The sequence below is a fragment of the Coregonus clupeaformis genome, chromosome 23 (assembly GCF_020615455.1).
Source record: "Coregonus clupeaformis isolate EN_2021a chromosome 23, ASM2061545v1, whole genome shotgun sequence".
Taxonomy (NCBI): Eukaryota; Metazoa; Chordata; class Actinopteri; order Salmoniformes; family Salmonidae; genus Coregonus; species Coregonus clupeaformis.
The window spans coordinates 52,668,018-52,683,131 of NC_059214.1; the positions used below are offsets into that span (position 1 = coordinate 52,668,018).

Genomic DNA, 15,114 nt, shown 5'->3' on the forward strand with positions numbered 1-15,114 from the left:
GTCAATGGGAAATAACAGTAGGGAGGCTATATACAGGGGGTACTGTACAGAGTCAATGGGAAATTACAGTAGGGAGGCTATATACAGGGGGTACGGTACAGAGTCAATGTGAAATAACAGTAGAGAGGCTATATACAGGGGGTACCGGTACAGAGTCAATGGGAAATAACAGTAGGGAGGCTATATACAGGGGGTACCTGTACAGAGTCAATGTGAAATAACAGTAGGGGAGGCTATATACAGGGGGGTACCGGTACAGAGTCAATGGGAAATAACAGTAGGGAGGCTATATACAGGGGGTACCGGTACAGAGTCAATGGGAAATAACAGTAGGGAGGCTATATACAGGGGGTACCGGTACAGAGTCAATGGGAAATAACAGTAGGGAGGCTATATACAGGGGGGTACCGGTACAGAGTCAATGTGAAATAACAGTAGGGAGGCTATATACAGGGGGGTACCGGTACAGAGTCAATGGGAAATAACAGTAGGAGGCTATATACAGGGGGGTACCCGGTACAGAGTCAATGTGTAATAACAGTAGGGAGGCTATATACAGGGGGGTACCGGTACAGAGTCAATGGGAAATAACAGTAGGGAGGCTATATACAGGGGGGTACCAGTACAGAGTCAATGTGAAATAACAGTAGGGAGGCTATATACAGGGGTGCACGGTACAGAGTCAATGGGAAATAACAGTAGGGAGGCTATATACAGGGGGTACCTGTACAGAGTCAATGTGAAATAACAGTAGTGAGGCTATATACAGGGGGAGTACCGGTACAGAGTCAATGTGTAATAACAGTAGGGAGGCTATATACAGTGGGTACCGGTACAGAGTCAATGGGAAATAACAGTAGGGAGGCTATATACAGGGGGTACCGGTACAGAGTCAATGTGAAATAACAGTAGAGAGGCTATATACAGGGGGTACCGGTACAGAGTCAATGTGTAATAACAGTAGGGAGGCTATATACAGGGGGTACCGGTACAGAGTCAATGGGAAATAACAGTAGAGAGGCTATATACAGGGGGGTACCGGTACAGAGTCAATGGGAAATAACAGTAGGGAGGCTATATACAGGGGGATACCGGTACAGAGTCAATGTGAAATAACAGTAGGGAGGCTATATACAGGGGGGTACCGGTACAGAGTCAATGGGAAATAACAGTAGAGAGGCTATATACAGGGGGGTACCGGTACAGAGTCAATGGGAAATAACAGTAGGGAGGCTATATACAGGGGGTACCGGTACAGAGTCAATGTGAAATAACAGTAGGGAGGCTATATACAGGGGGTACCGGTACAGAGTCAATGGGAAATAACAGTAGGGAGGCTATATACAGGGGGGTACCGGTACAGAGTCAATGTGAAATAACAGTAGGGAGGCTATATACAGGGGGTACCGGTACAGAGTCAATGTGAAATAACAGTAGGGAGGCTATATACAGGGGGGTACCGGTACAGAGTCAATGGGAAATAACAGTAGGGAGGCTATATACAGGGGGCACCGGTACAGAGTCAATGGGAAATAACAGTAGGGAGGCTATATACAGGGGGTACCGGTACAGAGTCAATGTGAAATAACAGTAGGGAGGCTATATACAGGGGGGTACCGGTACAGAGTCAATGGGAAATAACAGTAGGGAGGCTATATACAGGGGGTACCGGTACAGAGTCAATGGGAAATAACAGTAGGGAGGCTATATACAGGGGGGTACCGGTACAGAGTCAATGGGAAATAACAGTAGGGAGGCTATATACAGGGGGTACCGGTACAGAGTCAATGGGAAATAACAGTAGGGAGGCTATATACAGGGGGTACCGGTACAGAGTCAATGTGAAATAACAGTAGGGAGGCTATATACAGGGGGTACCGGTACAGAGTCAATGTGAAATAACAGTAGGGAGGCTAGGTTGGTGTCGGGAGAGGTCGTGTTTTTCTCTAGCTGGAGGTAAGCAGGAGGTAGGCTTCTCATATGGTGTTGAGTAAAGCTTAACCATGTATTAGATCGTAGGTAGGTAGTTAGCTGTAGTTAGGTATTGTATTTATTATAGGTTAGTATTGTTGTTATTGTAGGTTTCCGTAGGTAATTGTAGGTTAGTATCGAAGCACGAGGCTAGCTAGCTAGCGGGTAGCTACTGGTAACGATTAGCAACGCTGGAGAGCTGTTTCCAATGTTAATGTAGTCCTAGCCAACGTTTAATTTTTTGCTTAACCATGTATTAGATCGTAGGTAGGTAGTTAGCTGTAGTTAGGTATTGTATTTATTATAGGTTAGTATTGTTGTTATTGTAGGTTTCGTAGGTAATTGTAGGTTAGTATCGAAGCACCGAGGCTAGCTAGCTAGCGGGTAGCTACTGGTAACGATTAGCAACGCTGGAGAGCTGGTTCCAATGTTAATGTAGTCCTAGCCAACGTTTAATTTTTTGCTTAACCATGTATTAGATCGTAGGTAGGTAGTTAGCTGTAGTTAGGTATTGTATTTATTATAGGTTAGTATTGTTGTTATTGTAGGTTTCCGTAGGTAATTGTAGGTTAGTATCGAAGCACGAGGCTAGCTAGCTAGCGGGTAGCTACTGGTAACGATTAGCAACGCTGGAGAGCTGTTTCCAATGTTAATGTAGTCCTAGCCAACGTTTAATTTTTTGCTGCGTTATGCGTTATGAAAGGAACTAGACACGGACTTGAATTATCTGTTTAGTGTGCTAACACACTCTTGGCAGTTTGTTGTAACCAAGTATTGATGCTAAATTGTGTGTTAATGGATGCTAGCTTGCAAGTTAGCTACGGCGTCATAGCTAGGCTTCGTGGGTTGTTGTGGGTAGTTACTGTGTCTTGGCAGTGTCCTCGGCCGTGCCGGCTGTAGCACGAAGCTAGCTAGCTAGCCGTTCTTCAAACAAAGTCAACACAGTGGCCATTGCTAGCTCCCCAACACGACCAGCTAGCTGTACTGTAGTAGCTAACTACAATATACTTGTCCTAGCTAGCCAACGTCTAATCATTGCTGCGTCATGAAAGGAACTTGACACACACACGAATGATCTGTTTAGTGTGTTATCACATTATTGGTGGTTTGTTGTGACCAAGTGTTTGTGCTAAACGGTGTGTTATTGTTATTGGATGCTAGCTTGCTAGTTGGCTATGGTGTCATAGTTGGCTAGCTGAATAAAGTGGGTTGAGTCTATTCCTTAAACATTGAACCGCTGTGGTTCACAACAATTCTGATTTCTAAAGGCGGAAGTTGGGAGAGTTTTTGTTCGGGTGGTTCAGTGAAACAATTTTAGTTTCTGAGGTAGAAGTTTTTGGTGAGGGAGGCCCTGCTCTCTCCGCTCCCAGATGCTTAGCCCATTTCATTCCGATCTCCTCTGCATTTTTGTAGCCATTTGCTACAGCCTGTCAACTATGCCTCTGCCTATCCCTGTTCTCTCCTCTCTGCACAGGCTACACAAACGCACCACACCGCGTGGCTGCTGCCTCTCTAACCTGGTGGTCCCTGCACGCACCACCCACGTGGAGTTCCAGGTCGCAGGCAGCCTCTGGAACTGCCGTTCTGCTGCCAACAAAGCTGACTTCATCCCAGCCTATGCCAACCTCCAGTCCCTCGACTTCCTGGCGCTGACGGAAACATGGATCACCACTGAAAACACTGCTACTCCTACTGCTCTCTCCTCGTCTGACCATGTGTTCTCGCATACCCCGAGAGCATCTGGTCAGAGGGGGTGGTGGTACAGGAATCCTCATCTCTCCCAAGTGGACATTCTCAATTTTTCCCCTAACCCATCTGTCTATCTCCTCATTTGAATTCCATGCTGTCACAGTCACTAGCCCATTTAAGCTTAATATCCTTGTCATCTATCGCCCTCCAGGTTCCCTTGGAGAGTTCATCAATGAGCTTGACGCCTTGATAAGTTCCTTCCCTGAGGATGGCTCACCCCTCACAGTTTTGGGGGATTTCAACCTCCCTATGTCCACATTTGACTCATTTCTCTCTGCCTCCTTCTTTCCACTTCTCTCCTCTTTTGACCTCACCCTCTCACCGTCCCCCCTACTCACAAGGCAGGCAATACGCTTGACCTCATCTTCACTAGATGCTGCTCCTCTACTAATCTCACTGCAACTCCCCTCCATGTCTCCGACCACTACTTTGTTTCCTTTTCTCTCTCACTCTCCTCCCACACTACTCACTCTGCCCCTACACAGATGGTAATGCGCCGCCGCAACCTTCGCTCTCTCTCTCCCACTACTCTCTCCTCTTCCATCCTATCATCTCTTCCCTCTGCTCAATCCTTCTCCCTCCAATCTCCTGATTCTGCCTCCTCAACCCTCCTCTCCTCCCTTTCTGCATCCTTTGACTCTCTGTGTCCCCTATCCTCCCGGCCGGCTCGGTCCTCCCCTCCAGCTCCGTGGCTTGATGACTCATTGCGAGCTCACAGAACAGAGCTCCGGGCAGCGGAGCGGAAATGGAAGAAAACTAAACTCCCTGCCGACCTGGCATCTTTTCACTCCCTCCTCTCTACATTTTCTTCATCTGTTTCTGCTGCTAAGGCCACCTTCTACCACTCTAAATTCCAAGCATCTGCCTCTAACCCTAGGAAGCTCTTTGCCACATTTTCCTCCCTCCTGAATCCTCCCCCCCTCCCCTCTCTCTCTGTGGATGACTTCGTCAACCACTTTGAAAAAGAAGGTTGACGACATCCGATCCTCGTTGTTAAGTCTAATGACACTGCTGGTCCTGCTCACACTGCCCTACCCTATGCTTTGACTTCTTTCTCCCCTCTCTCTCCAGATAAAATCCTGCGACTTGTGACTGCAGGCCGCCCAACAACCTGCCCGCTTGACCCCATCCCCTCCTCCCTTCTCCAGACCATCTCCGGTGACCTTCTCCCCTACCTCACCTCGCTGATCAACTCATCCTTGACCGCTGGCCATGTCCCTTCCGTCTTCAAGAGAGCGAGAGTTGCTCCCCTTCTCAAAAAACCAACACTCGACCCCACTGATGTCAACAACTACAGACCAGTATCCCTTCTTTCTTTTCTTTCCAAAACTATTGAGCGTGCCGTCTTTAGCCAACTCTCTTGCTATCTCTCTCAGAATGACCTTCTTGATCCAAACCAATCAGGTTTCAGGACTGGTCATTCAACTGAGACTGCTCTTCTCTGTGTCACGGAGACTCTCCGCACTGCTAAAGCTAACTCTCTCTCCTCTGCTCTTGTCCTTCTAGACCTGTCTGCTGCCTTTGATACTGTGAACCATCAGATCCTCCCTCTCCACCCTCTCCGAGCTGGGCATCTCCCGGCGCGGCTCACTCCTGGATTGCGTCCTACCTGACCGGTCGCTCCTACCAAGTGGCGTGGCGGGAAGCTGTCTCCGCACCACGTGCTCTCACCACTGGTGTCCCCCAGGGCTCGGTTCTAGGCCCTCTCCTTTTCTCCCTATACACCAAGTCACTTGGCTCTGTCATATCCTCACATGGCCTTTCCTATCATTGCTACGCTGACGATACACAACTAATCTTCTCCTTTCCCCCTTCTGATAACCAGGTGGCGAATCGCATCTCTGCATGTCTGGCAGACATATCAGTATGGATGACGGATCACCACCTCAAGCTGAACCCTGGCAAGACGGAGCTGCTCTTCCTCCCGGGGAAGGACTGCCCGTTCCATGATCTCGCCATCACGGTTGACAACTCCGCTGTGTCCTCCTCCCAGAGTGCGAAGAGCCTAGGCGTGACCCTGGACAACACCCTGTCGTTCTCCGCCAACATCAAGGCGGTGACCCGCTCCTGCAGGTTCATGCTCTACAACATTCGGAGAGTGCGACCCTGCCTTACACAGGAAGCGGCGCAGGTCCTGGTCCAGGCACTTGTCATCTCCCCGTCTGGACTAATGCAACTCGCTGTTGGCTGGCCTCCCTGCCTGTGCCATTAAACCCCTACAACTCATCCAGAATGCCGCAGCCCGTCTGGTGTTCAACCTTCCCAAGTTCTCTCACGTCACCCCCTCCTCCGCACACTCCACTGGCTTCCAGTTGAAGCTCGCATCCGCTACAAGACCATGGTGCTTGCCTATGGAGCAGTGAGGGGAACGGCACCTCTGTACCTTCAGGCTCTGATCAGTCCCTACACCCAAACGAGGGCATTGCGTTCATCCACCTCTGGCCTGCTGGCTCCCTTCCTCTGCGGAAGCATAGCTCCCGCTCAGCCCAGTCAAAACTGTTCGCTGCTCTGGCACCCCAATGGTGGAACAAGCTCCCTCACGACGCCAGGACAGCGGAGTCACTCACCACCTTCCGGAGACATTTGAAACCCCACCTCTTTAAGGAATACCTGGGATAGGATAAAGTATTCCTTCTAACCCCCCCCCCAAATTGTAAAGTGGTTATCCCACTGGCTATAGGGTGAACGCACCAATTTGTGAGTCGCTCTGGCTAAGAGCGTCTGCTAAATGACGTTAATGTGCCCTTGAGCAAGGCACTTAACCCTAATTGCTCCTGTAAGTCGCTCTGGATAAGAGCGTCTGCTAAATGACTAAAATGTAAATGTATATACAGGGGGTACCGGTACAGAGTCAATGGGAAATAACAGTAGGGAGGCTATATACAGGGGGGTACCGGTACAGAGTCTATGGGAAATAACAGTAGGGAGGCTATATACAGGGGGTACCGGTACAGAGTCAATGTGAAATAACAGTAGGGAGGCTATATACAGGGGGTACCGGTACAGAGTCAATGGGAAATAACAGTAGGGAGGCTATATACAGGGGGGTACCAGTACAGAGTCTATGGGAAATAACAGTAGGGAGGCTATATACAGGGGGTACCGGTACAGAGTCAATGTGAAATAACAGTAGGGAGGCTATATACAGGGGGTACCGGTACAGAGTCAATGGGAAATAACAGTAGGAGGCTATATACAGGGGGGTACCGGTACAGAGTCAATGGGAAATAACAGTAGGGAGGCTATATACAGGGGGTACCGGTACAGAGTCAATGTGAAATAACAGTAGGGAGGCTATATACAGGGGGTACCGGTACAGAGTCAATGTGAAATAACAGTAGGGAGGATATATACAGGGGGTACCGGTACAGAGTCAATGGGAAATAACAGTAGGGAGGATATATACAGGGGGTACCGGTACAGAGTCAATGGGAAATAACAGTAGGGAGGCTATATACAGGGGGTACCGGTACAGAGTCAATGTGTAATAACAGTAGGGAGGCTATATACAGGGGGTACCGGTACAGAGTCAATGGGAAATAACAGTAGGGAGGCTATATACAGGGGGGTACCGGTACAGAGTCAATGGGAAATAACAGTAGGGAGGCTATATACAGGGGGGTACCGGTACAGAGTCAATGGGAAATAACAGTAGGGAGGCTATATACAGGGGGGATACCGGTACAGAGTCAATGGGAAATAACAGTAGGGAGGCTATATACAGGGGGTACCGGTACAGAGTCAATGGGAAATAACAGTAGGGAGGCTATATACAGGGGGTACCGGTACAGAGTCAATGGGAAATAACAGTAGGGAGGCTATATACAGGGGGTACCGGTACAGAGTCAATGGGAAATAACAGTAGGGAGGCTATATACAGGGGGTACCGGTACAGAGTCAATGGGAAATAACAGTAGGGAGGCTATATACAGGGGGTACCGGTACAGAGTCAATGGGAAATAACAGTAGGGAGGCTATATACAGGGGGTACCGGTACAGAGTCAATGGGAAATAACAGTAGGGAGGCTATATACAGGGGGGTACCGGTACAGAGTCAATGGGAAATAACAGTAGGGAGGCTATATACAGGGGGGTACCGGTACAGAGTCAATGGGAAATAACAGTAGGGAGGCTATATACAGGGGGTACCGGTACAGAGTCAATGGGAAATAACAGTAGGGGAGGCTATATACAGGGGGGTACCGGTACAGAGTCAATGGGAAATAACAGTAGGGAGGCTATATACAGGGGGTACCGGTACAGAGTCAATGGGAAATAACAGTAGGGAGGCTATATACAGGGGGGTACCGGTACAGAGTCAATGGGAAATAACAGTAGGGAGGCTATATACAGGGGTACCGGTACAGAGTCAATGGGAAATAACAGTAGGGAGGCTATATACAGGGGTACCGGTACAGAGTCAATGGGAAATAACAGTAGGGAGGCTATATACAGGGGGGTACCGGTACAGAGTCAATGGGAAATAACAGTAGGGAGGCTATATACAGGGGGGTACCGGTACAGAGTCAATGGGAAATAACAGTAGGGAGGCTATATACAGGGGGTACCGGTACAGAGTCAATGGGAAATAACAGTAGGGAGGCTATATACAGGGGGTACCGGTACAGAGTCAATGGGAAATAACAGTAGGGAGGCTATATACAGGGGGTACCGGTACAGAGTCAATGGGAAATAACAGTAGGGAGGCTATATACAGGGGGTACCGGTACAGAGTCAATGGGAAATAACAGTAGGGAGGCTATATACAGGGGGGTACCGGTACAGAGTCAATGGGAAATAACAGTAGGGAGGCTATATACAGGGAAGTACCGGTACAGAGTCAATGGGAAATAACAGTAGGGAGGCTATATACAGGGGGTACCGGTACAGAGTCAATGGGAAATAACAGTAGGGAGGCTATATACAGGGGGTACCGGTACAGAGTCAATGGGAAATAACAGTAGGGAGGCTATATACAGGGGGTACCGGTACAGAGTCAATGGGAAATAACAGTAGGGAGTAGTAGGCTGCGCTTCAACGTTCTTAGTTGTTGCGGAAATTGACCCACTATGCCGTTTACTTAGTGCACCTTCGTCATATCACTGAATCTACCTTTACCACCCAAACAACTGGGTCCAGATGAGTCCTGTATGTGTGGTAGATGATGTTGCAGCCATGAAGAGGCTATGGATCAGACAGAACAACACCAAAAAGCATAGCTACCTCTTTTGGAGTGTGGTTGTCTGAGATTCTTTGTCCCTCAAATAGAAACCGTAAGGTACTCATATGGACACCCTAAAGAGCAAGCAGGAAAAGACGGCTGAGTGAATACATACAAATGTTGGGTAAGGAAGAACACATGGTGAGTCCCAAATGGCTCCCTATTCCCTATAGAGTGTGCTACTTTGACCAGAGCCCTATGGGAGGCAGAGTGCCATTTGAGGCTCACACACAGACAACACGTCGCTCACTAGGAATGACCAGAAAACCTTTAGTCAAGTTGTGAGTGAGATGGGAATATTACCTGTCTCTGGCTATAAGTTGTGAGTGAGATGGGAATATTACCTGTCTCTGGCTATAAGTTGTGAGTGAGATGGGAATATTACCTGTCTCTGGCTATAAGTTGTGAGTGAGATGGGAATATTACCTGTCTCTGGCTATAAATTGTGAGTGAGATGGGAATATTACCTGTCTCTGGCTATAAGTTGTGAGTGAGATGGGAATATTACCTGTCTCTGGCTATAAGTTGTGAGTGAGATGGGAATATTACCTGTCTCTGGCTATAAGTTGTGAGTGAGATGGGAATATTACCTGTCTCTGGCTATAAGTTGTGAGTGAGATGGGAATATTACCTGTCTCTGGCTATAAGTTGTGAGTGAGATGGGAATATTACCTGTCTCTGGCTATAAGTTGTGAGTGAGATGGGAATATTACCTGTCTCTGGCTATAAGTTGTGAGTGAGATGGGAATATTACCTGTCTCTGGCTATAAGTTGTGAGTGAGATGGGAATATTACCTGTCTCTGGCTATAAGTTGTGAGTGAGATGGGAATATTACCTGTCTCTGGCTATAAATTGTGAGTGAGATGGGAATATTACCTGTCTCTGGCTATAAGTTGTGAGTGAGATGGGAATATTACCTGTCTCTGGCTATAAGTTGTGAGTGAGATGGGAATATTACCTGTCTCTGGCTATAAGTTGTGAGTGAGATGGGAATATTACCTGTCTCTGGCTATAAGTTGTGAGTGAGATGGGAATATTACCTGTCTCTGGCTATAAGTTGTGAGTGAGATGGGAATATTACCTGTCTCTGGCTATAAATTGTGAGTGAGATGGGAATATTACCTGTCTCTGGCTATAAATTGTGAGTGAGATGGGAATATTACCTGTCTCTGGCTATAAGTTGTGAGTGAGATGGGAATATTACCTGTCTCTGGCTATAAATTGTGAGTGAGATGGGAATATTACCCGTCTCTGGCTATAAATTGTGAGTGAGATGGGAATATTACCCGTCTCTGGCTATAAGTTGTGAGTGAGATGGGAATATTACCCGTCTCTGGCTATAAGTTGTGAGTGAGATGGGAATATTACCTGTCTCTGGCTATAAGTTGTGAGTGAGATGGGAATATTACCTGTCTCTGGCTATAAGTTGTGAGTGAGATGGGAATATTACCTGTCTCTGGCTATAAGTTGTGAGTGAGATGGGAATATTACCTGTCTCTGGCTATAAGTTGTGAGTGAGATGGGAATATTACCTGTCTCTGGCTATAAGTTGTGAGTGAGATGGGAATATTACCTGTCTCTGGCTATAAGTTGTGAGTGAGATGGGAATATTACCTGTCTCTGGCTATAAGTTGTGAGTGAGATGGGAATATTACCTGTCTCTGGCTATAAGTTGTGAGTGAGATGGGAATATTACCTGTCTCTGGCTATAAATTGTGAGTGAGATGGGAATATTACCTGTCTCTGGCTATAAATTGTGAGTGAGATGGGAATATTACCTGTCTCTGGCTATAAGTTGTGAGTGAGATGGGAATATTACCTGTCTCTGGCTATAAATTGTGAGTGAGATGGGAATATTACCTGTCTCTGGGTATAAGTTGTGAGTGAGATGGGAATATTACCTGTCTCTGGCTATAAGTTGTGAGTGAGATGGGAATATTACCTGTCTCTGGCTATAAGTTGTGAGTGAGATGGGAATATTACCTGTCTCTGGCTATAAGTTGTGAGTGAGATGGGAATATTACCTGTCTCTGGCTATAAGTTGTGAGTGAGATGGGAATATTACCTGTCTCTGGCTATAAGTTGTGAGTGAGATGGGAATATTACCTGTCTCTGGCTATAAATTGTGAGTGAGATGGGAATATTACCTGTCTCTGGCTATAAGTTGTGAGTGAGATGGGAATATTACCTGTCTCTGGCTATAAGTTGTGAGTGAGATGGGAATATTACCTGTCTCTGGCTATAAGTTGTGAGTGAGATGGGAATATTACCTGTCTCTGGCTATAAGTTGTGAGTGAGATGGGAATATTACCTGTCTCTGGCTATAAGTTGTGAGTGAGATGGGAATATTACCTGTCTCTGGCTATAAATTGTGAGTGAGATGGGAATATTACCTGTCTCTGGCTATAAGTTGTGAGTGAGATGGGAATATTACCTGTCTCTGGCTATAAGTTGTGAGTGAGATGGGAATATTACCTGTCTCTGGCTATAAGTTGTGAGTGAGATGGGAATATTACCTGTCTCTGGCTATAAGTTGTGAGTGAGATGGGAATATTACCTGTCTCTGGCTATAAGTTGTGAGTGAGATGGGAATATTACCTGTCTCTGGCTATAAATTGTGAGTGAGATGGGAATATTACCTGTCTCTGGCTATAAATTGTGAGTGAGATGGGAATATTACCTGTCTCTGGCTATAAATTGTGAGTGAGATGGGAATATTACCTGTCTCTGGCTATAAATTGTGAGTGAGATGGGAATATTACCCGTCTCTGGCTATAAATTGTGAGTGAGATGGGAATATTACCCGTCTCTGGCTATAAGTTGTGAGTGAGATGGGAATATTACCCGTCTCTGGCTATAAGTTGTGAGTGAGATGGGAATATTACCCGTCTCTGGCTATAAGTTGTGAGTGAGATGGGAATATTACCTGTCTCTGGCTATAAGTTGTGAGTGAGATGGGAATATTACCTGTCTCTGGCTATAAATTGTGAGTGAGATGGGAATATTACCTGTCTCTGGCTATAAGTTGTGAGTGAGATGGGAATATTACCTGTCTCTGGCTATAAGTTGTGAGTGAGATGGGAATATTACCTGTCTCTGGCTATAAATTGTGAGTGAGATGGGAATATTACCTGTCTCTGGCTATAAATTGTGAGTGAGATGGGAATATTACCTGTCTCTGGCTATAAGTTGTGAGTGAGATGGGAATATTACCTGTCTCTGGCTATAAGTTGTGAGTGAGATGGGAATATTACCTGTCTCTGGCTATAAGTTGTGAGTGAGATGGGAATATTACCTGTCTCTGGCTATAAGTTGTGAGTGAGATGGGAATATTACCTGTCTCTGGCTATAAGTTGTGAGTGAGATGGGAATATTACCTGTCTCTGGCTATAAGTTGTGAGTGAGATGGGAATATTACCTGTCTCTGGCTATAAGTTGTGAGTGAGGTGGGAATATTACCTGTCTCTGGCTATAAGTTGTGAGTGAGATGGGAATATTACCTGTCTCTGGCTATAAGTTGTGAGTGAGATGGGAATATTACCTGTCTCTGGCTATAAGTTGTGAGTGAGATGGGAATATTACCTGTCTCTGGCTATAAGTTGTGAGTGAGATGGGAATATTACCTGTCTCTGGCTATAAGTTGTGAGTGAGATGGGAATATTACCTGTCTCTGGCTATAAGTTGTGAGTGAGATGGGAATATTACCTGTCTCTGGCTATAAGTTGTGAGTGAGATGGGAATATTACCTGTCTCTGGCTATAAGTTGTGAGTGAGATGGGAATATTACCTGTCTCTGGCTATAAGTTGTGAGTGAGATGGGAATATTACCTGTCTCTGGCTATAAGTTGTGAGTGAGATGGGAATATTACCTGTCTCTGGCTATAAGACTCCTTCAGCTTCTTCAGATGGGTCGTCATCTTCACTTTGAAGTGAATTTCACTGTTGTCCTGAGGTTGGAAGACAAAAGAGAACAGATTCAGAGTCCAACATTTAAACAACTGAGGTCAACAGGTCAACTGATATACAGTAATCCCTCGTTTATCGCGGGGGTTACGTTCCGAAAATGACCCGCGATAAGTGAAATCCGCGAAATAGAAAACTTTTTTTTTTTTTACAATTAGCAACTATTACATGTATACAAATACAGTGACTCACGTGTAGGCCGTTTCACTGCTCTTCAGACTGGGCCGCTGCATCCTGACTGCGCTCTGCAGTGTTCTCTTCTTCTGAAGCCCGCGGTGCAGGTGTGTTTGTTCGGGAGAAGAACATAGTGATAGGCAGCTGTTGTCGCTCTTTTTTCTTCTTTGCAAAAAGATCCTTGTACACCGACATGCCACCATCGATTACGTTGGAGAACTGTAACGAACGGCTCATCAAAGGGTCCCATTCCTCAGCTACTCGCTTAAGTTCAGTGGCCATTCGCACCATGGTTGCTAAGCGACCAAGCGTTAGTCCTTCCTCCTCATCTCTCGTGTCCTCTTCTCCCTCTTCTCTTTCATCGTCGCCCATCCGCAGGTGCTTTTGTCGGTCCAGGCCGTTTTCGTCGACATTATGGGTTTAGGAGATGTTCGAAATTACAAGATAATTTGGCCAACTTAATGTAATTTGCCAAGCTGTTTTATGTACGTACACATAACTGCACGAGACGACAAAATGATAGCACAATTCGTAGCATGTTTTGATACAAGAAGCGGGAGTGAGTTTTTAGCGAATCAGAATGCAGAGCACAATGCACCAAAAAAAAAAATGCATTATGAAAATCCGCGAAATAGCGAATCCGCGATAAGTGAACCGCGAAGTGGCGAGGGATCACTGTATGTGGATGAATTGACTCTGATAAACCAACCTCACCATACCTACTGATCATCAGCATAATGGTCCAACTCGAAACTTCTTACCTGACCGATCACTTTCAGTTTGATGTATTCTCCATCTTTTTGGTCTCCTCCATCCTGACTTGAAGGTTTTGTGTCCTTCAAGAGAATAGACATTCCATGAATTGGCTTGGCATTCAATCATAGGCTTCAACACTAATATACCAGTTTGTTTTAGCTAGGTCTGCAGATGTGCTCGCCCAATGGCTTTTGTTTCCTTTTGCTATAATGGACCAAGCCATACAGCCCCAAATATACTGAACAAAAATATAAAACGCAACATGTAAAGTGTTGGTCCCATGTTTGATGACCTGAAAAAAATAATCCTATTAAATGTTCCATACGCACAAAAAGCTTATTTCTCTAAAATTGTGCACAAATTTGTTTACGTCCCTGTTAGTGAGCATTTCTCCTTTCCCAAGATAATCCATCCACCTGACAGGTGTGGCATATCAAGAAGCTGATTAAACAGCATGATCATTACACAGGTGCACCTTGTGCTGGGGACAATAAAAGGCCACTAGTGCTGATGAGTATTTCTGTCTGTAATAAAGCTCTTTTGTGGGGAAAAACGCATTCTGATTGGCTGGGCCTGTCTCACCCACTCTGGCTCCACCCCTGCCCAGTCATGGCTCCGCCCCTGCCCAGTCATGGCTCCGCCCCTGCCCAGTCATGGCTCCGCCCCTGCCCAGTCATGGCTCCGCCCCTGCCCAGTCATGGCTCCGCCCCTGCCCAGTCATGGCTCCGCCCCTGCCCAGTCATGGCTCCGCCCCTGCCCAGTCATGGCTCCACCCCTGCCCAGTCATGGCTCCACCCCTGCCCAGTTATGTGAAATCTAGAGATTAGGGCCTAATTGATTTATTTCAATTGACTGATTTCCTCATATGAACTGTAACTCAGTAAAATCTTTGAAATTGTTGCATGTTGTGTTTATATTTATGTTCAGAGTGACTTCAAAGCGTTTTCCTACAGGGCCTTCAGAAAGTATTCACACCTCTGGACTTTATCCTCATTTTGTTGTTGATTTAATTGTCATTTTTTGTCAATCATCTACACAAAATACTCTGTAAAGTCAAAGTGAAAGAAAAAGAAAACAGTAATATATGTTGATTAGATCAGTATTCAACCCACTGAGTCAATACATGTTAGAATCACCTTTGGCAGCGATTACAGCTGTGAGTCTTTCTGGGTAAGTCTCTAAGAGCTTTACACACCTGGATTGTACATTATTATTTTCTAAATTCTTCAAGCTCTGGAGTTGCCCTAAACATAACGCTTTGTATTCAGGACATGAAGGT

At 46.2% G+C, this 15,114-nt stretch overlaps 1 protein-coding gene across 1 annotated transcript in view; it reads right to left on the reverse strand.

The window, feature by feature from the left end:
* Positions 1-15,114, reverse strand: part of LOC121560081 (small ubiquitin-related modifier 1) — a 29,795-nt gene that overhangs the window by 7,367 nt on the left and 7,314 nt on the right. The window contains exons 2-4 of the mRNA XM_041873130.2: positions 13,841-13,915; positions 12,812-12,889; positions 8,944-9,015 (exon numbers count right to left, since the gene is read on the reverse strand). Coding sequence (XP_041729064.1) covers positions 8,944-9,015; positions 12,812-12,889; positions 13,841-13,915 — 225 coding nt within the window. The remainder of the gene's footprint in view (positions 1-8,943; positions 9,016-12,811; positions 12,890-13,840; positions 13,916-15,114) is intronic.